This window comes from Andrena cerasifolii, chromosome 6 (assembly GCF_050908995.1).
Source record: "Andrena cerasifolii isolate SP2316 chromosome 6, iyAndCera1_principal, whole genome shotgun sequence".
NCBI lineage: Eukaryota > Metazoa > Arthropoda > Insecta > Hymenoptera > Andrenidae > Andrena > Andrena cerasifolii.
Genome location: NC_135123.1, coordinates 2,877,334 through 2,904,064, shown reverse-complemented (window position 1 = coordinate 2,904,064; position 26,731 = coordinate 2,877,334). Strand labels below are relative to the sequence as shown.

Sequence of the window (26,731 nt, the reverse complement as noted above, 5' to 3'; positions counted from 1 at the left end):
GCTGCAAAAATGCTGTAAAAATTAATAATTTTCGAGATTTTATTCTACTGAGAATATAGAAAGAGAAATTAGAGAATAATTAATGAAAAAATTAGAATCCATCGCATCGGGATTTGAAACTGAAGACAATGACGTGAAAGAGTTTGCAGATAATCTATACGAAGCGGCTAATGAATGTCACAAGCCCGAAAAACAGTTAAATTCTTTTGCACAATGCACAATCGACGAGTAACCTGGAGCGACGGGTAGGTAGTTGCTGACCGTCATAAAATCCGCCGGTGTCTCGTATATAAATTCGTGTCCCGTTCCAGGAGCATCAGTCCTTCTTGAATCTTCGACCACGGAGTTTCGATAGTCCATTTGCAGCGTCGGCGATTAACAAGAGAAGAAGTTATATAGTGTGTCTTCTGCTGACTGGACGACAGAGTGCACGGAAACATGAGGTTGTTCAAATGTCTCGTGCCAGTGCTGGTACTTCTACTTGTCGAAGGCTCGTCCGCCACGTGGTGTGAGTATCCATTTCGTTTTCCAGCGATATTGAGAAGGAATGGAGAAATTGTCCTGCCTTTCGGCTATTTCTCGATTTCCAACTTAGGGGTTTATCTACTTTGGGAGCGTGTATTTTAGGTGTTTTTAATAATTTTTTCTAGAAGATATATATTGTTCTCTATTAAAGTAGATTTATTGATCTTTTAAAAAGCATTTTTTGTTTGTGAATATTCGGGCCACGAATCGTGCAGTGTTACGTTGAGTTAGAGAGTGTTCGGTCCTTGTGCCCCTCACTTTTTGCCATCCAACCGGGTGAACGGATGATCTGAATTCAGAAAGTTATATTAATTTACAATCTACGTATATATCGGATTTGAACAACAATTTTCCAAATGGCGGCGGTTCATTCCAAAGTAATGCGATTTTTACCAAATTTCTACTCTTTCAACCACCGAAATAAATAGAAATTGTCATCCTAGGTGTATAGTAGTTCAGACGACAACTATATGTTTTTATCCATATGTTCCAAGTTTCAAGGCAATCGCGCCATTACTTTTTTCATAATTGTGGAAGAGGTTTACTAAAACATCGTTTTGAGAAAAACGCGTTCAAAGTTTACCTTACAATTAGCCGCTTATATAGTCCTCACTATTGTTAACTAAGCTAATTTCAAGTTGTCGCCAAAAAATAGAACTTCCCAGCCGTCCAAAGTAGAAACCCCCTTAACTCGAATTTTCAATTTGTTCCTTTCCTTCTTGTTGAAAAATAAATGTGTGGTTCTGTGTAGGTTTGATGCACCGGTTTATGATCTTTCACGACAAAAACAATATACTGCATCGTACGTGTGACTTCAAGCAGAAACAACACGATCCCACGAGTGCCCCGCCACCTGTGAACGGTACAATGAATATTTTCAACCATGGAGCCACCCAAATAAACGGAAATGGAACTGCCACCAGCACCGGAGTTACGAACACGGGTTCTCCAGACCTGTGGCAGTTTCTAACAAACTATACTCTCAGTGTAATCGATGGTATGCAGAGCAAACCAAACCATTCCCCAAGTCAAGGCGCTGTGCCAGAACAGTCCGAACAACCGGGACAATGGGTCCTCGTTCCATTTGAAGCCACCAATGCTGGGGGTGGAGCTGGGCCAAGTACACTTAGTGGCTCTGGGTCAGCATACACCACTCAGGCCCCAGGGGAAAACTCTACGAGCATAGCTGATGTCAATGCTGGAAGCAGCAGAGACGATGGGTTTGGAGGAATCGCAGGCAATACTGGAATTAACTTCGGTGGTAGTGGTTCTTCTGGATCAGGTCAAGAAGGATATGATGCATCGAATAGAGAGTTTAGTTCTAATGCGAATGCTGATGCTGTACCTACTACTGACGCGTCTAGTGGCAGCTGGACCGATGGCTCCGATGGATCAAGTGCTTACCGACAAGGTACTTATTAACTCTCTCCTATTCCTTCATTATGCTTCATGTTTGGAGTGTAAGCTGCGTGAGATGTTCCCACTTCTTTAAATCATCAGATTCCGCACATGTTCATTGTAGCTTACGCTTAGGCAAACTATTTCACTCGCCAAAAGCAACTAGCTTCCAACTGTCTCGCGATCATCTACACTCTTCAGACCAGCACCAATCACCAAATCATAATGAAGCTTTTCCATTTCATTTTGTTGACAACGTCAGTGCTGAAACGTCGGACTCATCCATCGTCGAGGCAATCAAATCAGGCCTGATCCTAATTAAATGATCGCTCTCCCTTTTTCAGACTCGTCTGGTGGTCTGTCCAGTGCTATTTTCAACGCTAATTCAAACACTTCCGGAGGATTGGCGAGCAGTTCCAGCAAGTCCACGGCTAGCAGCCAACCAGCAGCGCAATATCAACGGATGACAAGAATTCAGCATCCAGCTATGCTTCGGCCAGCGCAGACACCAACGTCTAATCGTTAAGATGTTGCGGTCTATTCCTCGATAAAACCTTTGTATTCACGCCTCCACCATTGACAAAAGGACCTCGTGTACGGGCCATCTCCTTATTTTAAAGATCTTAGATATTCCCCTGACAAGGCGTATTAATCTAAAAACTGATTCGAATCTTCTGATATACATATGTAGTTCTTGCCAATGTACGATACGTGTGATGTATTCTTTGTTTAATCAGGATCCAAGACTGCATAATACTCTCATCTGTGTATAGATATATGTATATATATTGTACTCTTTTCGGTATACAACTAGCATACGTTTAGAATTTAGACCATTTATCGGCTGCGAATACCGCGTCGCGAACACGGGATATTATAATATGACTATAACCTCTAAGAACACGAATAAACTCGACGATTTTTTATCTACACAAGGAAAGACTTCTTCACACACCCCGGCACATAGTTCCCACTCCTTTCTTCCACCCCGTGTTGCAAACAGAAGCTTCGATACAAATGCATCTGAGAAACGAAGATTCTGAAATTCTGAGCGGCTTAAATATTGGTAAAGTGCATACCAACAGACAGAGTTGAGCATAATTCTAATAAATTTATATTCGAATATCTTCGAAAAAAATTTGAATTACAAAAAGTTATTTGAGAATAACGAGAAAATTTTATTCGATTAAATTTTTAAATGAGGGTTTCGCATGGCACGCACCCGCGTAGCGGCGTACACGCGCACCGATAGGATGTTCCGCCCGGTACCCCGTGGTAGATTCGAAAAACGTTCTCTTTGCCTCATGGACCATGGTGCCCTCGTATAACAAGTAACGAATACAAATTTATTCGAATCATAAATCATTCGTTATTTTAGAATAACTTAGTTTTTTTTCACAAATCTTATTCGAAATTATTTGGATAATGCCCAACTCTGCTTGCATCGTAGATGTTTTTTTTACAATTTCTAAATCCATTCAATATTTAATAAGGAAAGAGCTAATCAATTTGAAACGAAATTTAGAATTTTAACTACTAATCTTCTGTTTTCCAGTAATAAACAAACTATTGCAAAATCTGTTCAGGTCCCGAAAACTAGGAATATAAATTTTAGAAAAACGTTTCGATTCGTTGTTTTCAATGATTTTTAGACATGCGCGAAGTCCAGAGATTTATGGGTATGTCAGTAACAGCGTCAATATATAATATTTTTAATTAAGTATTCTGCTACGTGTAAAGTACGAATAAAAATGCGAAACCTGCGTGAGTCGTTGACAAACCGAGCCAAAGCGTAACGTAGCGAAAGCCTACCGTCTGGTCAAACACTTGCTCTAAGCAAGTCACACGTGTGCAAGCACGCATACACCTTTCATCATTGCAACGCATTTCGGAGTAGTTCCTGAGTTGGTCGCAGTTCATGAGCAGAGGCCGCTAAATTGAGTCCTGAAATTATGGGTCGGTAACATAGTTTGGGTGGTGACACCATAGACCAGGTATACAGGGTGTCCGCGGGAAGACTGAACAGCTGGATATCTCCTAATGTATTGGAGATAAAAAAATAAAAAAAATGGCGTTGCATGGTTCGAGGGGGGCAATTTATTAGCGCAGACAATTTTTTTTTCGATTATTATTTTAAAAGATACGATGATCAAGTTCGGTTTTTTAAATGGAACTATTTTTTTTGAAGAGGTGAGTTGATAGTGGGTTCCAAGACAAATTCAATAAGCATTAATGTATGCACTTGATTTCCACTGGTTTTTAAGATATTGCGCTTGCAAAATTACTGATTTTCACTGGAAGAAAACCCGCTGAAATAGCAAGGACCGGGGACGGTCTTGCTGGCGTCACGGGTGGCCTTGACTGTTGAAACAGATACCTACCTGCCAAAGGCCTGGGTTAGTAATGGCAGGCCCAAAGGCTGGACAATTATTTTCCGTCAGAAATGCTACTTACTAATGTTAATGTGTCAAAACGTCATAACATTTACTCAATTTCCTCATTCAGACTCAATTTTCAACTTCAATAGTCTTTTATTTCGCACTTGCATCTACGCTCGGATGGCCGGTTCTTTTGGGAGGGATGCAAATCTGATTGGTTCTAATATACTCTGCTCCCTATAGTTTAGAAATTTGGTCTAGCAACTTTCACACCTCCTAACCTAACCAATCGGGCTTGCATCCCTCCCAAAAGAACCGGCCATCCGAACGTAGAAGCAAGTGCGAAATACAAGTAACGGTGCGCTTCTCGATACCGTAGATGTACCTACCTTAGTAGCATTTCTGGCGGAAAGAATTGTCCAGCCTTTGGGCCTACCATTCCTGGCGTAGACCTTTGGCAGGTAGTTATCTGTTTCAACAGGCAAGGCCACCCGTGAAAATCAGTAAATTTGCAAGCGCGATGTCTCAAAAACCAGTGGAAATCAAGTGTACACATTAATGCTTATTGAATTTGTCTTGGAACGCACAATCAACTCACCTCTTCAAAAAAAATAGTTCCATTTGAAAAACCGAACTTGACCATCGTATCTTTTAAAATAATAATCGAAAAAAAAATCGTCTGCGCTAATAAATTTGCCCCCTCGAACCGTGCAACGCCATATTTTATATATTTTTTTTATCTCCAATACATTAGGAGATATCCTGCTGTTCAGTCTTCCCGCGGACACCCTGTAGAATAGACCTTTCAGTCTATTGTCTTCAGAGTCACCGTTCTGAAGTACCGATATTCTGAAACAAGTACCGAAAAGTGGTCGAAAGTCCAACGCAATATTGAAACGTCGATACCGGAAATTTTTCCAACTCTCTTATTGGAAAAATAACGCGTGCAGGGGTCTATGGTCTATCACAAAATGCTATGAGGACCCTTTGGTTCCATGTCACGCGATACCAACTCATTCGCAGCTCTTATCTAACAGAAACATTGGTGTTCCGTTTTACCCACCCCTTCCGTTTTACCCCAGTTTCCCCTACATATTATATAGAACTTGATGCGACTTTGTTTTTCAGCTACCTGTCTTGCCTCTTTTAACTATTTCACACCTTCGGTTCGCACTCATCTCTCCTTGTATTTAATGCGGGGGTGGAACCAATTATATTCGTAATCTACGTTAGAAAACAAGCAACTTTTGTTGGAAACATTTTTTAAACGATTTTATTCAGCTTCGATCCTCTGTTTGTTTGTTCGCATGTGTGTTTGTATGTATGTTTGTTCGCATGTGTGTTTATATGTATGTTTGTTTGTATGTTTGTTTGTTTGTTTGTTTGTTCGCATGTGTGTTTGTATGTATGTTTGTTCGCATGTGTGTTTATATGTATGTTTGTTTGTATGTTTGTTTGTTTGTATGTTTGTTTGTTTGTTTGTTTGTATGTTTGTTTGTATGTTTGTTTGTATGTTTGTTTGTATGTTTGTTTGTATGTTAGTTTGTTTGTATGTTTGTTTGTATGTTTGTTTGTATGTTTGTTTGTATGTTCGTTTGTATGTTCGTTTGTATGTTCGTTTGTATGTTCGTTTGTATGTGCGTTTGTATGTTCGTTTGTATGTGCGTTTGTATGTTCGTTTGTATGTTCGTTTGTATGTTCGTTTGTATGTTCGTTTGTATGTTCGTTTGTATGTTTGTTTGTATGTTTGTTTGTATGTTCGTTTGTATGTTTGTTTGTATGTTTGTTTGTATGTTTGTTTGTATGTTTGTATGGTTCAGATCTGGCAACTCAAATTTAACCCACTTCCAACTATCTAATTGTCTTGAAAAATTGCAGGCGTGGGTAGTTTGGATGACAATCCAATATTTAAAAAAAAATTAACCCCGAGCGGGTGAAAAATTTACCCATTCATCAATAAATATAACCCATACCCGCAAATCCAAATGACTTGAAATCAGCCACTCGCGTTCTTTACGAAAACGACAAAAAGCCGCTGCGTTCGGGACGCTAGTCGCATCGCGATTACCGAAAATACACAATTTATCGTGAAATGATCCGTCACGTATGTACGAATAGTAAAACTAAAACTTTGCAGGCGTTCGTAGTATATCACCATCGAAATTGTGGTACAAGAAAAGAATAATCTTTTAGTGACTGTAGCACTACAACGTTTAAGCAAACTGTTAAACTGTATACAGCAATACAAGATTTTTGTAAAGAAGTCTAAGCTGTGAAATGTAAATCCACAAACACTAAAAACTAGAAAATTAAAATATATATAACAAAAATTTATGTTAAACGATTTTATTAAAAATGTAGTTAAAACTAAATTAAAATGCACTAAAAACTAATTATTTTCTTGTACTTCAATTTAGATGGTGTTAATATCACTTTAAATAAAATCATGGGGCACCATGTGCAACCAGAAGTTGAAGTATTAAAGTGATTTCTATCCTGTTATGAAATATCGTGCCCGACGCTTTTATTTAAAGTGATATTAACACCATCAAAATTGAAGTACAAGGAAAGAATTATTTTTTATTTTTTACTTGCTTTTTAATTTAGTTTTTACTACATTTTTAAAAAAATCGTTTAACATAAATTTTTTTTTTATATATTTTTCTTAAAACCATTACATTACTGTCATAGCAGTAGTTGTTCATGTACATGAGACGACATAACCATAAAATGAGATAAACAGTATTAGGTGAGCTGGCAGTAATTGGGGTGTCAGTAATTCAGTCAAATTCATTTTAAGGGTGTCAGTAATAGATCCCGGAATAAATTTTTGAAATTGATGAATTTATACATAAAAATCGAAGTTTTAAGATCCACCAATTTTTTTTCATCAAGTAAACATATTAAACAATAATAAATAACAAGAACAACATATACTTTTAGTCTATAAGTACAAAACTATAAGATAATGTCAGAATCAAAGCTTAAAGTGTCAGTAATTGGGTCCTTTACCCTACTGGTGGTTATCTGACAGTAGTTAAAATCTCCGCAGCCTCATAGATCGCAGACTGTTGCTCCTCCGCCCCGGCACGTCCATTGGACTTCTGCCCAACTCATCGCGTCCCATCAGGGCTTCTTTATACATAGCTCTAGTTGTAAGTCTCTAGATTATAAGCTTTAGTTTATTAGTTTTGTTTTTTTTAATTCTGAAATTGTTACAGGGGTTTTTGTTATGACTTTCCCCACTCTTCCCATTCACCCTGCGAGCTTGATTGTGCATACGTTGTATATATGTTTCATCTCCCCCTCTGGCGGGGGCTGCGCACTGTTGCACAATCCCCTTGGGGGAAGAAAAGACACACACACACACACACACATATATATATACCGCAAGGGTGCAGCAATAATTCTATGTCCGCGTCCTGCATATATATACAGGGTCAGCGTTTTATCCTGCATCCCGCGCTCGCGCAAACTTGTAAAATGGCAACAGCGCCTCGCGGACGCATTCCACTACAACCATGCACCGGCCAAGCGGAGAGCTGCCAGCGACCGCTGGACAGCATTGATGCCCGAGCTCCGAAAATTTTAAGGACGGTCACTTTCGAATTAACATCGCAAAGAGCTATTGGGAATTTCCTGGCCCAGGTAATCGAGCCGCGCGCTCCGCTTTTTCGGTTTACAACACGCACCCCAGATTACTGTATTGAGGTTTGAAATTTTTTTAGCCCTACTGCCCGAAACGTTGCAGGAGGCGGACATAGAATTATTGCTGCACCCTTGCGGCAAAGTTGTGTGCAACCTCGCAATCTTGCACTGCAACCATACTGCAACTTTGCTGGGATATACTTCCGAATGGCAGGGGTCGATCGACACGAGGTTTGAGAGGAGGGGTCGGGAGGGGGTGTGGACCCTAAATCTAAAATTGTAATTTCGGGTATTTATAAGTTTCCGAAATATTAACAAATTATTGTTAATTTTTTTACAAACTATTTTTTTTAACTGCGTATAAGTAGCACTAACGGGAATCCATCCTGCCCCCCCCCTGATTCGTTCTACGGACAGTTGGACGCGTTCCCCTCACATCCGCGGGCCCCTCAGGCGTCTAAAGGCACGCGTATTTAGCTGAAATTCAAAACCAATTTTCTTGAAAACGAAGCGCGATGTTAAAAAATTATATTCTACATTTTCGTCTTATTTTGGCCCATAGAATCACCCCCTAGAGTATATTGACTATCAATAGAGTAATAGGTATCCACCCTGTATAATAGGATGGAGCGAGTTTTCGCAAGTTTCTGATTTTGAATCAAGTTCTCCAAACTCACATCGGTTCGCTACCATGCTATACGCGCCCCCCGCACTAATCTAGCCCCAACCTATTCTAATACCCGGAAAAAGTTGAAAAGTGGATTGCATTATTTCGGAATAAGTCAACAGACATACTAAAAGTTTTTTTATTAATATCTCTGAAACTAATAAATTCCCGAAGCAATAATTTTAGATTTAGGGTCCACACAACCTCCCCACCCTTCCCATTAAACCTCATGTCGATCGGCCACTGGGGCCATTCGGAAGTATAGCCCTTTGCTGCAACGAGAGTGTACCGTAAGGTAGCAGTAGATCATTTTTCGGGGCTTTATGGTGTCTATTATTAGTACAATTTTTTTCAAATTTAAACATGTAAGGATTTTGCACAATATCTTCTTACATAATTGACACGCTGCTGTTAAGCGTTGTTCCACTATCGGGATGACAGGAGATCGTTCTGTGTACATGTAGCAGAAATGTAGTAGAAGAAAAGATAAATCAACTTTAAACAAATGAGACATCAAAAAGTGTCGCTGGCTCTCGGACTAGTACATGTTTTCTTCTTTCAACTATTTTATATTTTTCCCTTTACTGTACAAAGCAGAGCAAATAATATGAAAGTAATAATAAAATTGTTGTTGTAATATAATTAATGAACATACATTGAAAACAACGTTCCTCGAATAGGGGGCACCTTCCCTCTGTGAATTCATCGGGGGAGGAGAAGCCCTCTATCCATTGACGAAGTACCGGAGGAAAATATCACTTCGGGTTCCCAAAAATTTATTAGGCTGATCGGCCAGGGTGTCTCGACAGGGTCGCGGTTTATGACCGTATTGTCCCGCGAGTCGGCGCGGCGCCGCGGTTGAGAACGGTACGTGCGGCTTCAGAGGCATCGTAGGTACGTACCTACGTAGGTACTTACTACCCATCGACAGAGCAATTGTATACGGATTTAACTCAGGCTGAAGAATGTCTAAAATTCTTAAAGACCCCATAAACTTGATTGCCCTTTAGAAATCTGGAGAACAGAGATGTTGTCGAAACGGTCTTGGGAAAACAGGTACGAACTTACCGGTCGTTAAGAAGGATTGAATTTTCACTTCGATCTGAGCCTCTTTTCATCCCGACGATGTTCCCCAATCCTCAAAAATAGAGAACAAATTCAACGTGTCATTTCTTCAAATCAAAATGCCGAATCATATTTTCTCCTTGACCCTTAGTCTCCTTCTCTACATATGTATGTACAGTATTTCCTCGTTAGCGGCTCGCTGATCGGGACCGGCGTTGAGCCCGTATCGTGAACAGAGCCCTAATTCCGAGTGTTCGTTTCTCGCTTCTTTCTGGCCGAAGGGGGGAGCGAGATGGAACACTGCGTGCGCGATGGTCACAAGCGCTTACCGTGAGCACGAAAACCGCTTCGCAAAATCTTGACGCAGGCTCGCCTCACGGTAGCGCTTGCGACCATCGCGCACGCAAAGGACAGAGGGTCAGGTGTCCGAAAGACGGAGCGAGACAAAACATCAATGCGTCGTCTGTTTCGTAGCGTCCTCGCTCGCTTTCAGTGCCTCTCGCTCGCTCTCGTTCCATCTCGCTCTCGCCTTCGCCGGACAAGAGTGAGACAGAAGTGGTGGGGATAGCGAAAAGTCCGTATCGTCTACTTACACCAAACCGAGCCTGTAACGAGGAAATACTGTAAATGAAAACGTCTGTTTTCCTGTTCCTTTATAACTCAGAAACTAAGAGATCAATTTCGATGCGGCTTTTTTTTAACGTGTAGTACAATTCTCAGGGATGGTTTTAGGCTAGAATATCATCTCGATATTACTAAATGGGACTGAGTAATAAGAGAAATAGTGAAGCGGGGCAGATAGATCTTATTTTACATGGCGCCCACCGTTCTGCGGCGCAAGAGGTCTGCGTGACGGGTTCCCGTACAGTGGTTGGTTGGGGGATGCTAGTGGATCAAATCGTTTGTCTATAAATGTATATAAAAGAAGAAGTCCTGACTGACTGACTGACTGATTCATCAACGCCCAGCTCAAATTGTTTAATCTAGGAACGTGAAATTTGGAAGGTACATTGTTTTCATGACGTAGGCGCCCACTAAGGAAGAGTTTTCGGAAATTTCGTCCCCAAAGGGGTGAAAAGGGGTAAAATATATTTTCTCGGATTCCTCAATATTTGTTAGGTCCGATTAGATATCAACTTAGTTCTTACTTAAAAAGATTGGCCACACAAATGCCTAAAAACCAATTTCAGGATTTTGCCCCAATCAACGCCTAAGGGGTTGGAGAGAAGGGTGAAATGTGTTTTCATGGAGTCCTTAATATCTCTTACGTCCGAAGCGAAGCGTGAGTGTATTTGCTAGTTTTTTTATATAAATCGAGAGATATCTGCAAAAATTAAAGCAATTCGGGTGTCCATATCCCTTTGATAGCTGTTTTTAAAAATACTTAAATGCTCCTAATGCAATAATAACTTATATGATTTTATTCGGGATATGATTTTATTTCAAATTTGAAAATTGGCAGTTTTTTTCAACATTGTTTTTCTCGAAAACAGAGGGTGATAGCGAAAAACGGTTTCTGTGTTCGCATTCAGCGCACAGAAATCTAAACGGTAAGTGAACGTTGCAAGTCCGAAAAATCTTAAATTCTGTTGAACAGTGTAATGGAGTAATTACTTGTTATCAATAATTTATTTCGCACCGTGCAGCTGAATTCCAAGAAATAGGGGAAACATTCTACAACCAATTCTTCCCACTCAAAATACCGAATATTATTAAGAAAGTTCATGAAACAAAGTGTGAATATACAACTGATACGAAGGTTTGACGTTATATAAAAAAAAAATGACGTCCATTCTTGAAAAATTAACGTCAAGAATTCCAATAAAACGAGAAGATTTTAATAAATATAACATGGGAAGTGCAGAAATATTTGTAAACTTGTATCCATGTTATCCTACTTTACATATAGCAGCGCTGTCCTGCGGTGCGGCCCCTCACACGCTTGCTTCCCCTTCCACACGCTTCGTCCCCACACAATATTCGCGAGGTATATGTTGTAACAGCCTACTAGTGTGGTACGCGTACACTGCCTTGGACAGCGCTGCTGTCTGATAAGATTCGGAATTGTAGTTGGAAAAAATAGGATATTGCATTTTTCTTCTATTTCCTAGGATTGAGGCCCACCGTACGTGGGAACAAAAGCGGGCGCAGAGAGAAGCGAAAATTCATTCGTTACGATCGGTAATTTCATACCTGCTTTCTCAAAACCGTTGCGACAACATCGGTTTGCCAGGTTTACAGGGCAATTAAAAATGGTGATGCCGTCATTAAGAATTTTAGGCATTCTTCGGCCTGAGTTAATCCGTATACAATTGCTCTGTCGGTGGGTAGTACAATACACATATATAGGTATAGACGGAGCGTAAGCTGGAACTATCGGCGAGGGAAACGTAGCATTGGAGGGGAAAAGGCAGAGGTTCAGGTAGGGGTGCGTCGGATAGCTTCAAATGCATCCGGCATGTATAACCTCTGAGTTACCCATCTTACGCGTATTCGCCACTTTATCGCGAACCTTACCACCCCCTTCAGCTTACGGTCCGCCCACAAATATACATATGCCTATGGCTAGCACATACCTACGATGACATCGGTCGGACCCTCGAGTACCGTTGTGAACCGACGCGCCAACTCGCAGGACAATACGGTCATAAACCGTGACCCGGGTGAGACGCTTTGGCCGATCAGCCAAATTAATTTCTAGAAAGCGGAAGCGGTACATATTTTTCTTTCGAACTTTGTCAAGAGGGAGAGCGTTTCTCCGCCCCTCAATGAATTCACAGAGGGAAGGTGCCCCCTCTTCGAGGAACGGCGTTTCCAATGTATGATTATTAATTTGAAGAAAACAACAATTACATTCATATTATTGTCTCTACTTTACATAATAATGTGAAAAATATAAATTATTTGAAAGAGGGAACCTTGTACTACATGAAATCCTGGTATCGGTATACAATGTACACACTCTTGAGGGGTATTCTCCCATGCATTGGCGTGCATTTAGGTACAGTGGCTCACGAAAGTATTCGAACGTTCGCTATTAAAACTGTAAACAATAAAAATATACATGTTAGACTTAAGGGGGTATCCTGGTCTGACGAGGCGTTTCCTTCTCGTTATTTCGGATTTTTTTTACATAGAACCCATCGTTTTTATTATTATTCAGTTTATTGCTACATGCTTATTGATATTTAAACAATCATTACAAATTTTGTCAATAGAGAAAAATGAAAATCAATCGCAGTTGACTGCTGTAAAGTAATCGGTAAAAAAGTGGTCACTGCGGCCATGATTAAGCTCGATCTGGTGATCTGAAACAAAAAATGTAAAGAGATCCTTTATTTCTATGCCTTTGGCTATCGCCCCTGCAAGAATTATGAAAAAATATTTTGTTTTTAAACTTTCACAGACCTTTAAAGTTGAAAAAAGTGCGAAAATCAAAACTTAATTTTCAAACCTTTGCCATTTGTTTAATTTTCAATATTTTTATATCATTCTGGTGCCGACTATAGCCAAAGGCATACATATAATCTCTTTACATTTTTTGTTTCAGATCACCAGAACGATGGCCGCAGTGATCCCATGTTTTTTCCACGATTCCTTTGAGGCAGTCAACTGCGTTTGATTTTCACTTTTCTCTATTGACATAAATTGTAAAGATAGTTTAAATATCAATAAGCATGTAACAATAAACTGAGTAATGGTCAAATTTATGGGTTCCTTGTAAAAAAATTCCGAAATAACGCGACGAAAACGCCTCATCAGACCAGAATACCCCCTTAAGGGGAGGTTCTGGTCTAGAGCCCAAAAAAATAGGTGATATTTAGGAATTAATTAAAGGAAAACTACTGTATATAATTTAATGGGACTTGTTGCGTTGCATTAAGTATGTCTTAAATTATAGTAATATATTTTTTGTTTTATAATTAATCAGTGCAGACGGCACTGGGGAGTCGTTAAATTCAAGGCGTCAAAAAATTCATCCAAATCGGTGGGGAGGAACTAGAGAAAATTACAAAAATGATATTTTTTTAGAAAATAACGACACTTCAAGTATGAAATCACTTTTCCCTGTATTTTTCGTCCTACCAACGCCTTTGAAAATTATAAAAATTTTAATTTATTGTAATTTTTTTAGCCCCCCCCCCTAGCCAAAAGAATAATCTTCAAAATAAAACAAGTTTCAGTCAAATCGGATAATAACTTTTGAAGATACAGGTCCCACCGTTTTGAGAACACTGTTTCGAGAAAAACGCATTTGAAGTTTTACGTGAGCGCCGGAGTGGACGGTTGTTGCCCATGTATTTGCCGCGACTCAAATGCCTATAACTTCGGGAATTTTACGAATTTCAACAAATCCTTTCAAACCCGTTTTCCTAAAAGGTTGAACATTCGAAAAATGGAATAAAAGAAAAATCGACATTTAGACCAGAACCTCCCCTTAAGAGCCAAATTTGAAGTGAATCGGATAATATTTATATAAATTATAGAACATTCAACGCAAAGATGTAGTGAAACAGGGCCAGAAAAAATTCGAACGGCATTAGTTATACGCACCTTATTTAATATTAATATTAAGTTGGACCGCCTTTGGCTTCAATTACGCTTTTCATAAGTTGTCGCACTCCGTGTACCAGTTTTTCGGTTATATTACATACATCTAAAATCTTATGTTTTAGTATGTCCTTCGAAGTTAGGTCTTCAGTTTTTAAATACGTAATTTAGTGTATGTAACACATGCGGTGTACCATACAATAACCACTCTTGTAAAATTCTGGTCGAATACCTGGGATCATTGTCTTACGGGAAATAATAATTTTCCAATAATCGAAATTTGGTAGCTCTTTCTCTTAAACAGTATTTTGAAGTATGGAAAAGTTTATATTTATCTAAAATGCCATCTATAAAAACGAGATTTCCAGTGCCGTTTGCAACCATACACCCTCGCAACATCACGGAACCACCTCTGTGCTTTACAGTAAGACGAATGTACGTATTCATTTCTGAGTTGGGATTTCGCAAGATAAAACGAGATCCATCAGAACCAAATCATTTTATTCGAGAGGATTCATAGAATAATTTGACGTAGCAAGAAATCGAATAACTGTTACTGTTTCAACACGAAAAATCTTCAAACTTGAAAATTAGCCTTTTTTCAACATCGAATTTCTCGAAAACTGAAGGTGATGACGCGAAACGGTTTGCAGATTCGTATTCAGCGCACAAAAATCTATACGAAGCGTCTATTGAATGTCACGAGCCAGAAAAACAGTTAAATTCTTTTGCACAATGCACAATCGACGAGTAACCTGGAGCGACGGGTAGGTAGTTGCTACCCGTCATAAAATCCGCCGGTGTCTCGTATATAAATTCGTGTCCCGTTCCAGGAGCATCAGTCCTTCTTGAATCTTCGACCACGGAGTTTCGCTTGTCCATTTGCAGCGTCGGCGATTAACAGGAGAAGAAGTTATACAGTGTGTCTTCTGCTGACAGGAGGACAGAATGTACGGAAACATGAGGTTGTTCAAGTGTCTCGTGCCAGTGCTGGTACTTCTACTCGTCGAAAGCTCGTCCGCCAAGCCTTGTGAGTATCCATTTCGTTTTCCAGCGAAATTGAAAAGGAAATAGAACGCGACGAAATAGAGAAATTGTCCTTCCTTTCGGCAATTCTTAGATTTTCAACTTAAACGGGGTTTTCTACTTTAAAAGAGTATATTTTAAGTGTTTTTAATAGTTAATTTCTTCTAGAAGAAATATGTCGTTTGCTATTCAAACGTATTGCATATGTTATTAAAGTACAGTTATTGAACATTTAAAAAAAAATTTTTGTTTGTAAATATTCGCGCCACGAATCGTGCAGTGTTACGTTGAGTTAGAGCGATCAGTCCGTGACTTTCAGCCATCCTACCGGGTGAACGGATGGTGTGAATTCAGAAAGTAAAATTGATTTACAATCTACGTAAGCGTAGTTATCGTCTGACACTACGGATATTGAATTTGAACAACAATTTCCCTAATTTTCAGTCGATGAAATGTATCAGTTCTACGGTGGAGCCACCCAAATAAACGGCAATGGAAATGCCACCAGCACCGGAGTTACGAACGCGGGTTCTCCAGACCTGTGGCAGTTTCTAACAAACTATACTCTCAGTGTAATCGCTGCTATCCACAGCAAAGCAAACCCTTTCCCAAGTCAAACCACTGTGCCAGAACAGTCCGGACAACCGGGACAATGGGTCCTCGTTCCATTTGCAGCCACCAATGCTGGGCGTGGAGCTGGGCCAAGTACGTTTAGAAGCTCTGGGTCAGCAAACAACAGTCGGGTCCCAGGGGAAAACTCTAAGACTATAGCTGATGTCAATGCTGGAAGCAGTAGAGTCGGTGGTTTTGGAGGAATCGCAAGCAATACTGGAATTAACTTCGGTGGTAGTGGTTCTTCTGGATCAGGTCAAGAAGGACATGACGGATCGAATGGAGACTTTAGTTCTAATGTGAAAGCTGATGCTGTACCTACTGCTGGCGCGTCTAGTGGCAGCTTGACCGATGGCTCCGATGGATCAAGTGCTTACCGACAAGGTACTTATCATTATTAACTCTCTCCTATTCCTTCATTATGCTTCATGTTTGGAGTGTAAGCTGCGTGAGATGTTCCCACTTCTTTAAATCATCAGATTCCGCACATGTTCATTGTAGCTTACGCTTAGGCAAACTATTTGACTCGCCAAAAGCAACTAGCTTCCAACTGTCTCGCGATCATCTACACTCTTCAGACCAACACCAATCACCAAATCATAATGAAGCTTTTCCATTTCATTTCGTAGACAACGTCAGTGCTGAAACGTCGGACTCATCCATCGTCGGGGCAATCAAATCAGGCACTGGTGGTCTGTCCAGTGCTATTTTCAACGCGAATTCAAACACTTCCGGAGGATTGGCGAGCAGTTCCAGCAAGTCCACGGCGAGCAGTTCCAGCAAGTCCATGGCGAGCAGTTCAGGGAACGCGATGGCGCAGTCAACCAGCAGCGCAATATCAACGGATGACGAGAATTCAGCATCCAGCTATGCTTCGGCCAGCGCAGACACCAACGACTAATCGTTAAGATGTTGCGGTCTATTCCTCGATAAAACCTTTGTATGCACGCCTCCACCATGGACAAACGGACCTCGTGTACGGGCCATCTCCCTATTTTAAAGATCTTAGATATTCCCCTGACGAGAAGTATTAATCTAAAAACTGATTCGAATCTTCTGATATACATATGTAGTTCTCGCCAATGTACGATACGTGTGATGAATTCTTTGTTTAATCAGGATCCAAGACTGCATAATACTCTTATCTGTATATAGGTTTATGTATATATATTGTACTCTTATCGGTATGCAACTAGCATACGTTTAGAATTTAGACCATTTATACGGCCGCGAATACCGCGTCGCGAACACGGGATATTATAATATGACTATAACCTCTAAGAACACGAATAAACTCGACGATTTTTTATTTACACAAGGAAAGACTTCTTCACACACCCCGGCACATAGTTCCCACTCCTTTCTTCCACCCCGTGTTGCAAACAGAAGCTTCGATACAAATGCATCTGAGAAACGAAGATTCTGAAATTCTGAGCGGCTTAAATATTGGTAAAGTGCATACCAACAGACAGAGTTGAGCATAATTCTAATAAATTTATATTCGAATATCTTCGAAAAAAATTTGAATTACAAAAAGTTATTTGAGAATAACGAGAAAATTGTATTCGAATAAATTTGCAAATGAGGGTTTCGCATGGCACGCACCCGCGTGGCGGCGTATACGCGCACCGATAGGATGTTCCGCCGGTACCCCGTGCTAGATTCGAAAAGCGTTCTCTTTGCCTCATGGACCATGGTGCCCTCGTATAACAAATAACGAATACAAATTTATTCGAATAATAAATCATTCGTTATTTTAGAATAACTTAGTTCGTTTCGCAATTCTTATTCGAAATTATTTGGATAATGCCGAACTCTGCTTGCATCGTTGATGTTTTTTTACAATTTCTAAATCCATTCAATAGTTAATAAGGAAAGAGCCATTCAATTTGTAACGAAACGTTGAATTTTAAATACTAATCTTCTGTTTTTAAGTAATAATCAAACTATTGCAAAATCTGTTCAGGTCCCGAAAACTAGGAATATAAATTTTAGAAAAACGTTTCGATTCGTTGTTTTCAATGATTTTTAGACATGCGCGAAGTCCAGAGATTTGTGGGTATGTCAGTAACAGCGACAATATATAATATTTTTAATTAAGTATTCTGCTACGTGTAAAGTACGAATAAAAATGCGAAACCTGCGTGAGTCGTTGACAAACCGAGCCAAGCGTAACGTAGCGAAAGCCTGCCGTCTGGTCAAACACTTGCTCTAAGCAAGTCACACGTGTGCAAGCACGCATACACCTTTCATCATTGCAACGCATTTCGGAGTAGTTCCTGAAATGGACGCAGTTCATGAGCAGAGGCCGCTAAATTCAGTCCTGAAATTATGGGTCGGTAACATAGTTTGGGTGGTGACACCACAAACCAAGTATAGAATAGACCTTTCACTCTATTATCTCCAGTGTCACCGATCTGAAGTACCGATATTCTGAAACACCCACTGGTTTTCGAGCGCCCTCCGATTTTCAAGCGGTGGGTGCGCGAAGCATAATGTGTTTCAAGCATTGGCTATACTTCCGAAAACCGGTCAAACCCGATTGGGCTGAAATTTTGCAAATAGCTTCATTTTGCATAAAAATAACGTTTGCGAGAAGGATTTTTGGCGACTCGAAAATTTTTTTTTTACCATTTCAATGTCATTCTCTATCTTACCGACAGAGCGGAGAATCGGATTCAACAGTTATTCAGTGCATTCTCCTTATTAATCTCCTAAAATCTATAAAACAGAGATCAACTTAGAAAGAGATATCAGCTTGATACTGGGTATTAGTATTGGTTTTGGGTTAGTTTGGGGCGGGGGGCGCGCGCCCGCTCGCGGGCGCGTAAAGCATGGTAGCGAACCGATGTGAGTTTACACGGGGCCAAGCTTCAATGCATTCTCCTTATTAAATTTGACTCAAATTTTGCGTACAGGATTTTTTAAACACATGTACGAATCGAAGGTCCTGGATCAGGATGAGAAGGCGCTGTTTTATTTTTTATCACACCTATCTTGTGGGTGTTGACAGTCGCGGTCGCTGGGCCCGTGACTCGAGAATAATAAAGAGAATGTTTGAATAACTGTTGTATCCTATTCTCGACTCTGTCGGTAAGATAGAGAATGACATTGAAATGGTAAAAAAAAAATTTTCGAGTCGCCAAAAATCCTTCTCGCAAACGTTATTTTTATGCAAAATGAAGCTATTTGCAAAATTTCAGCCCAATCGGGTTTGACCGGTTTTCGGAAGTTTCGCCAATTTCGTTTTCTGGGGACATTCCCTCATCTATTTTTTCTTTTCACTTTTAATTCCTTACTGCCAACGTAGAATCTTGTAGCATAAGCACATTTCAAGTAATTAAAATGTACAATGAATTTTCTACGTTTGCACTACCAGCAGACTTTCCGTTTAAATTTTTACAAGTAAATACAACGCAACAGCTTAGGATTTATTTTCTTATTCAGAATAGAATACGGAAATTGCAAACAGCTCCCTCTCTCGTGCACCAGGCAGCCGCGTATCTATTGGTATTACCATTTCTGTCCAGAAAAAAACTGCTGTAATACCGACCTGCCAAATCGGCCAGGTCACGTGACGTGTCTACCCCCTCAAAGGAAGTGTTCAAAATGACAAATGAAAGTGTATCTCTATACACAGAGTATCCCGGGTATACAATTGAAAAAATTGCAAATGTTGAAAAAGTTAATATAAACCCATGTCCGTAAATATTTCTTAGGGACTTATAAGATAACAGAGATTCGTTACATCATAAACGAAGTTGTACAATGCTTCTCCGTTGTATGGGTCTGTAGAGTTGCTGATTGATAAAGAAATGAAGAAATTTTTATTAAGGAATACAAATAGCTTGTGTCAAAATAGTCCGATTTGCACGATGTTTGGTATGATTTTAATCGACGGAACGCCAGGAATCCATTGACGTCACTTTCACACAGATCTGATGAGAAATGAGGAATTCGAAGATTTCTCACTTCTTAATAGGTACTCCAACCCCTTCGAGGGTTGAAAGCCATAACTTCGGAGAGACACCACGGGGGGTCTTTTGATTATGGGACGAATATTCAAGATGGCGGCGACAAAGTCCAAGTTATTCCATTTGGCGAACATCCCGCTGTACGGAACATTTTTCGTGAACCAACTTTTTTCTGTTTGCGATATGGAGATAAGTCTCCTTACTCTTACTTCATGGTGCCTCCGTTTGAAAGTCGAACTTCGGTCACACTTCGGGCCCCGTTCGGAACGCGTCGCGTCACCGATCGTGGGGGGTCGTACCCCGTCGGTCCCCGGGAGCTCGGAAACCGGAGCTTCGAGACAGGTGGGAAAAAAATCGGGCGAGATCTCGATATTTCGAGATTTGTACTCGAGATAGTCGTTATAATTGGCGCAATTTTTGTATGTCCTTAGTTTTGTAAAGCTAAATATAAATGGTAATTTTGTGGGGATAAGTATTGACTGCGATTGCACTTAACTAATACTTTTACCCAGCATAATGCATTGTGTCAAAATTGGGAGGAAAATATATCTTTCTTCTCGGTTCGTTGTTTATATTGACCAATTTTCAGAAAAAACTGTTATAAGGTTACAATTTTTTTTTATAAAAATAGGGTCAGTAGAGTTATACTAGCGCCTCATAGGAAAAATAGGCAACTCTTGCAGCTAAGTTATGGCTCTATGTTCAGTACTTTGTAACAAATTCAACAAAATGTAGTTTTCGTCCCTACCCTGCTGGAACAGCCAGTTAGAACCGCGTTGAATTTTGAACTGGATCTATCTGGTTCAATGCGGTACTACCTGGATTTTCAAGCAGTGATTTGTGCCAGTTCAAAAACGAATCCGGTTCAATGCGGATATCCAGATCGATGGATGAAACAGGATTTGCATGTGCGAAATTTATCAATTTCTATCAGGAATTGCCATTTGTATAAACCCGGAAGTTTCGTATCTGAAATTGCGGATCAAAAATCTTACGGATTCAATCTGGAAATGCCACAAGCTCTTTCGAGTCCGTCGCGATCCGGATTGGCAGAGCAAATAATTCACGGGATGCATACCGTCAAGATTTTTACATGCATATCCGGTTTGAAACCGATAGAAAATATTTTATCGGGTTCAATCTGGAATTTACGGGAAGAAAACCGCATCAATCCGGATTTAAAATTTTTAATGCGGTTCTAACTGGCAGCTCCAGCAGGGTAATTTTCAGGATACTTTTCTGTTTTCATCCCGTAAATATCAATTTGTGCAACTACAAACAAATACTTGTCAAATACTTTCCTGAAGTTTAAGTTGATACGATGTTATGTTCCCTGTAAGTTCAGCTGTACTTTTTTGTTGATTACAATTAGAAGAAAAAGTTGGATAGGTTAAAAAGATCTATTTTTCTATGTCCAAGCATTTTGTACAAGTGTAACAGTAGGTACATCTACGATATGCGGCTGCAAAATTTTTTTAAGCGAAGCATATATTTTTTATTACATACCTAAATCGATTCTTCGCGACACTCTGCTTATATGTGTTAAGGGGGAATAACCGTTTGTAAGTGTGACGTGGCGGCGCGGCGCGCGACTCGACGGATCGCAGCGGAACTACATTTTTCACTAGGGTGGCCCTAAAAACTCACGCTACGTTCCAGAATCGTAATGAGATTCCACATCGACTTACGACGCCTCTTTTTAGTCCAAATCCCCGTTTATTATTTATAAAGAAAAAAAGTGGATTTTTCTCTTAGAAAAATTTAACTCTATCTTTGATATCACCATTTTTTTATTTTTCACAATTTTCAAAATCGGCGTCGAGAGTCGATAGCTATTAACATATTTTATAGAAAAAAGTACTGTTTCTGATTTCAGACACGACATACAAGCATCTAACCCTAATATTTTTACACTCAGGACGTCGAGAGGAATCGATTTATGTAAACGAAAGCGAATATTTTCTCCTGTGCTATTTATTAACTTTTTTTCTGTAATATTCGTGTTTATTATCAAACAAAAATGAGATACGACTTGTCCTAGTTGCGTGGTCCGTCCTGCATGATAAATTTCAAATAATAATGATTTTGTTGATTTGTCAAATTGTTCAACATTCAATATTACTATATGCCCTGATAACCAGATCGGGCGGCAGGATCTGCCGGCAGCTGCGGCGCAGCCTACGTCCGCATCCAGCTACGGTTCTGCCGGCAGGGTCTGCTTGTCAGGGTCTGCCGGCAGATCGACGGCAGATCGACGGCAGGTCCTGCCGGCAGATCGACGGCAGATCGACGGCAGGTCCTGCTGCTCGCCTGACACATCCAACAGCGCCATCTGAAGGCCACAATTGCCAAAGAATTTCCTACGCGTGACGTCACATGGACTTATTTAAAAAAATATTTATTGTTTCTTTAATAATATACAGGATCAGTGATTACAATTGTTACAAAATAATATAAGCGCATATAAATCCAAAGAGGGACTTTCAACATTTACATTTACAAATCCACGTCCCGTAACCACTGGTACCTAGTAGGGGCGATATCAGGAAATTTCATTCAGTATTTTCGACTTCTTTTTTGTGTAGAATCATCATGTTCCGCGTTGTGTTAGCGCTGAAAACAAATACAATATTAGCATAAAATTAAACGTAACGTATGAATAAACAGAATACATGCGATACTTACTTCAGCTCCATCTCCACACAGTACACAGTCTAGGCGATCATACATGCTCCTGCGAACATCAAAATTTATAAGAAAATATGTCTTAAATTATTATCTACTAAACAAGACTCTGAACATTCGCACTTCGTGCATAACCCTACTTTTCTGTCTTCTAGATAATGCGAATCTCGATGTCCGCGACGTAGATAATTAGAAATTATTCAATTCCATAATTACGTTTGCCTTCTGGATACGACGAGATGCTTTGTCTGGATATTGATGGATGAAATTACTTGGAATATTCTTCGATTTTGCCGGCACTGACTGCCACCGCCAGTGACTGCCACCTCAGACCTCGAAAACTGGAAGTGGCACCCGTTGCCCGTTGTGCTTGAAGACGTACGCTCAAAGAATATTCTAAGCAATCTCATCCATCAATATTCAAACAAATCATCTCGGCGTATCCAGAAGGCAAACGTAATTATGGAATTGAATAATTTCTAATTATCTACGTCGCGGACATCGAGATTCGCATTATCTAGAAGACAGAAAAGTAGGGTTATGCGCGAAGTGCGAATGTTCAGAGTCTTGTTTAGTAGATAATAATTTAAGACATATTTTCTTATAAATTTTGATGTTCGCAGGAGCATGTATGATCGCCTAGACTGTGTACTGTGTGGAGATGGAGCTGAAGTAAGTATCGCATGTATTCTGTTTATTCATACGTTACGTTTAATTTTATGCTAATATTGTATTTGTTTTCAGCGCTAACACAACGCGGAACATGATGATTCTACACAAAAAAGAAGTCGAAAATACTGAATGAAATTTCCTGATATCGCCCCTACTAGGTACCAGTGGTTACGGGACGTGGATTTGTAAATGTAAATGTTGAAAGTCCCTCTTTGGATTTATATGCGCTTATATTATTTTGTAACAATTGTAATCACTGATCCTGTATATTATTAAAGAAAGAATAAATATTTTTTTAAATAAGTCCATGTGACGTCACGCGTAGGAAATTCTTTGGCAATTGTGGCCTTCAGATGGCGCTGTTGGATGTGTCAGGCGAGCAGCAGGACCTGCCGTCGATCTGCCGTCGATCTGCCGGCAGGACCTGCCGTCGATCTGCCGTCGATCTGCCGGCAGACCCTGACAAGCAGACCCTGCCGGCAGAACCGTAGCTGGATGCGGACGTAGGCTGCGCCGCAGCTGCCGGCAGATCCTGCACTCTCCTGGCAGACCCTGCTGTCAATCTGCCGGCAGACTGCAGGCAGATGGCTATCAGGGTGTATGATATGTAGGTATTATATTATGTAAGTACTTTACATTTATACTAAAGCGGATATAATTTACAAATTGTATTGTTGTTACAGGTTTATTATTGGAAATAGAATATATACATGTCTTAATTAACATGACTTAATTAAGACAGAAAAAAAATGCAAAACACAAAACGATTTAAGATAAAGTTTAGATTATCGTATAATTTTGTAATATATAGCGTGAAACAAAACATCCTAAGTTCCAGCGTATTGCTGAAATTTAATATTTTATAATTCAATAGATTCGAACGGATCTGACGGTACGCTTTAATTTAATTGAAGGTAGTTCAAAAATATGAATATATCTACATTTATTGTATCGTTTACATTGTGAACATTTCTTAACTTCAATTCAATTCTATTCTTATTTTTATTATATTCTTCAATATTATCAAAAAATTTTCACAATTCTAATGTATACTCTTTAATATATTATCTGTTGTTGAACATGTATTAGCTCTTTTTACATGCTAGACAAGTCCTTTTGATAATTAAAACATTGGCATAAATCAAACATTATATAAGTTTCACTATAACACATCTACATTAATTCCATATGGAACAAGTGGCTCGTAAACGGAGAGCCATGTTCTATTGCTCATACCTCAAGCATAAAATGGGGAAGATCGTCAAAGATTTAGTATAAGCTCTGCAATAGTGCTGATAATGTGTAACAAATCTAAAAGAAGCCTCAGTTAAGGAAAGAGATAGAATTTGGATGAAAGAATCACATAAAAAATGCGTGCCAAATTCTTCCACGATAAACTTTTGAAGCCCCCTCCGTGTTGCTACTCATAACACCGGCCTATAAATAAACTAAATGCTGCCAAGCGATGGCATACACTGTCAGCACGATTGCGCGAACGTAGAGTTTGACAGAATTTAATCAAACATGTTCAATCATTCTTCAAACACATCCCCAAATGGTCAAAATGTGTGTGCAAGCACGATGGTTGATAATCATGTCTGGCTGTCAATGGGCCACTGTAATTAGTGTAAACTATATTTCCACAGATTTCATAAATAAAAGTGAATATCCGTCGAATATGACGTAACAAGTCTTTCTCCAAGTAACGAGTTAGTTGAATTTATTGCCATTGAAACTTTTAATTAATGAATTGCAGAAAAATATAGTTGATACAACAGTAGTTTTTAAAGCTCTAAATGGAAGGCAACGTGTTTGACGTGTTGTCTGATGTTTCACTTCCGCTGCTATTATATTGTGGCTGTTTTATTAAAGTTCCACTCATAGGATTCATTGGAACGCAGGAATGGTTGGCTGCTGATCTAAGTGGTTCTTTATAAAAGCAGAGCTCACAGAATCCATCCCTACCATAAATTGGCAAATTTACAAGTCCACTGGAAACTGCGAAGTTCCTGCAACAAATGAAATCCTTTAATGTTTGCGTTAACATTTACTTTTTTGTTAGCATTCATTATTTGATTTTCATATTTATTTTTAATGCCGAATAAATGTAAATTCTTGTAACTGAAGTATTGAAGATAAAGAAAGCATTCGAAGAATTGTCGAAACGATGTGCAATTCGGGGTTTAAGATTAATAAAAATGATATAGTGTATTACGTGGGTTTCATTGGAATGATAATTGAGGCATTTGATTTTTAAATCGACTCAGGTATATATATGTTACATATATAATATACCAAGGACATTACTTCTCTCGCGTTTAGATTATAGTCGAATTAACGAAAGAAGGCACCTGGGCGCTGTGATGCCAGATCGGGGACGGGTTCCCTCGAGAATTTCCCCCACCTCGCGCACACTACGCCGGAGCTGGGTGTCCGTGAGTTGAACTCCGAAGCGCCGAGCTCACCGACACGCTGCTCCGACGTAGTGTGCATGCGTGGTGGGGGAAATTCTCGAGGAAACCCGTCCTCATTCTGGCATCACTGCCTGGGCGGCCCGTAGGCTGGCGCTCGTGGCTCGGGAGAGACCCAATGCCTGCTCCGTACTTCGTGCGACGTTGCCACGTTGTGTAGCAGATCGGATGTCCGACGACGGTACGAGACAGACGACGCGTTGATGTTTTGTCTCGCTCCGTCTTTCGGACGCCTGGCACTCTGTCCCTTGCGTGCGCGATGGGCCTGCGCGATGGTCGCAAGCGCTTACCGTGAGCCGGGCCTGCGTCAAGATTTTGCGAAGCGGTTTTCGTGCTCACGGTAAAGAGAAGGTATACCAAGAGGCGACACTCCGAGCGGTATCTTTGAAGTTCTTCGTTGGCTTGTCCCTTTAAATTGGTTGTATAAAGCCGCGTATTCACCTGCGCATTCGCCCCGAATGTGCATTCGGCGCGCACCGATTTTTTGCTCGTCCGGTATTCGGCGCGTGTTCGGGGCGCGGCGCGCATTCGGGCCGATCCGCTTGTTGGCGGTCCATCAAAGCGCGCATTCGGGTCCGAACAATACCATGAAATGGACGCCGCAAATTTCACTCAACCCCGAACGCGCGCCGAATGCGCGCCGAACGCGCGCTGAGCTCCGACTTGCAAAAAAATCGGTGCGCGCCGAATGCACATTCGGAGCGAATGCGCAGGTGAATACGTGGCTTAAGGCAGCTGTATATCTTCGTCTTAGTATCGCCTCTTGTTAATCCCGTCGCATTCCGACTACCGCATGGACATTTAAATTGGTTGTGGATTTCGTCTCTCTCTAAAACTGGTTTCTTCGTCAGAGTGTCGCCTCTTGGTATACCTTCTCTTTGTTCACGGTAAGCGCTTGCAACCATCGCGCACGCTCGCCGCGCACGCAGTGTTCCATCTCGCTCCCCCCTTCGACCAGAAAAAAGCGAGAAACGATCACTCGGAATTAGGGCTCTGTTCACGATACGGGCTCAACGCCCGTCCCGACCAGCGAGCCGCTAACGAGGAAATACTGTAGCC

At 40.3% G+C, this 26,731-nt stretch overlaps 2 protein-coding genes and 2 long non-coding RNA genes across 6 annotated transcripts in view; 2 read left to right on the top strand and 2 right to left on the bottom strand.

Annotated features, from left to right (window-relative positions):
* LOC143369805 (uncharacterized) overlaps nt 1-22,939 on the bottom strand; it is a 190,178-nt gene extending 167,239 nt beyond the window's left edge. The window contains exons 1-3 of one of the 3 annotated variants that reach the window (XR_013085487.1): nt 22,746-22,939; nt 22,530-22,578; nt 22,275-22,457 (exon numbers count right to left, since the gene is read on the bottom strand). This is a non-coding gene — a long non-coding RNA (uncharacterized LOC143369805). Of the gene's footprint in view, nt 1-22,274; nt 22,458-22,529; nt 22,579-22,745 lie in introns of those variants that run through there. The other 2 variants (XR_013085489.1, XR_013085488.1) reach the window with 2 other exon arrangements.
* On the top strand, nt 1,525-2,661 carry LOC143370029 (uncharacterized). Its single transcript, XM_076814625.1, has 2 exons — nt 1,525-1,936; nt 2,268-2,661. Exons 1-2 carry the CDS (start codon nt 1,525-1,527, stop codon nt 2,447-2,449), a joined length of 594 nt encoding a protein of 197 aa, XP_076670740.1. The 3' UTR covers nt 2,450-2,661.
* LOC143369817 (uncharacterized) lies at nt 22,923-23,489 on the top strand. The gene is made up of 3 exons (XR_013085500.1): nt 22,923-22,985; nt 23,153-23,201; nt 23,274-23,489. It is a non-coding gene; the product is annotated as an uncharacterized LOC143369817 (long non-coding RNA).
* A 460-nt stretch (nt 23,490-23,949) lies between these two features.
* Nucleotides 23,950-26,731, bottom strand: part of LOC143369769 (homeobox protein rough) — a 38,172-nt gene continuing 35,390 nt past the window's right edge. Inside the window, exon 4 of the mRNA XM_076814125.1 lies at nt 23,950-25,210. Within this exon, the coding sequence (XP_076670240.1) occupies nt 24,994-25,210 (217 nt within the window). The 3' untranslated portion in view covers nt 23,950-24,993. The remainder of the gene's footprint in view (nt 25,211-26,731) is intronic.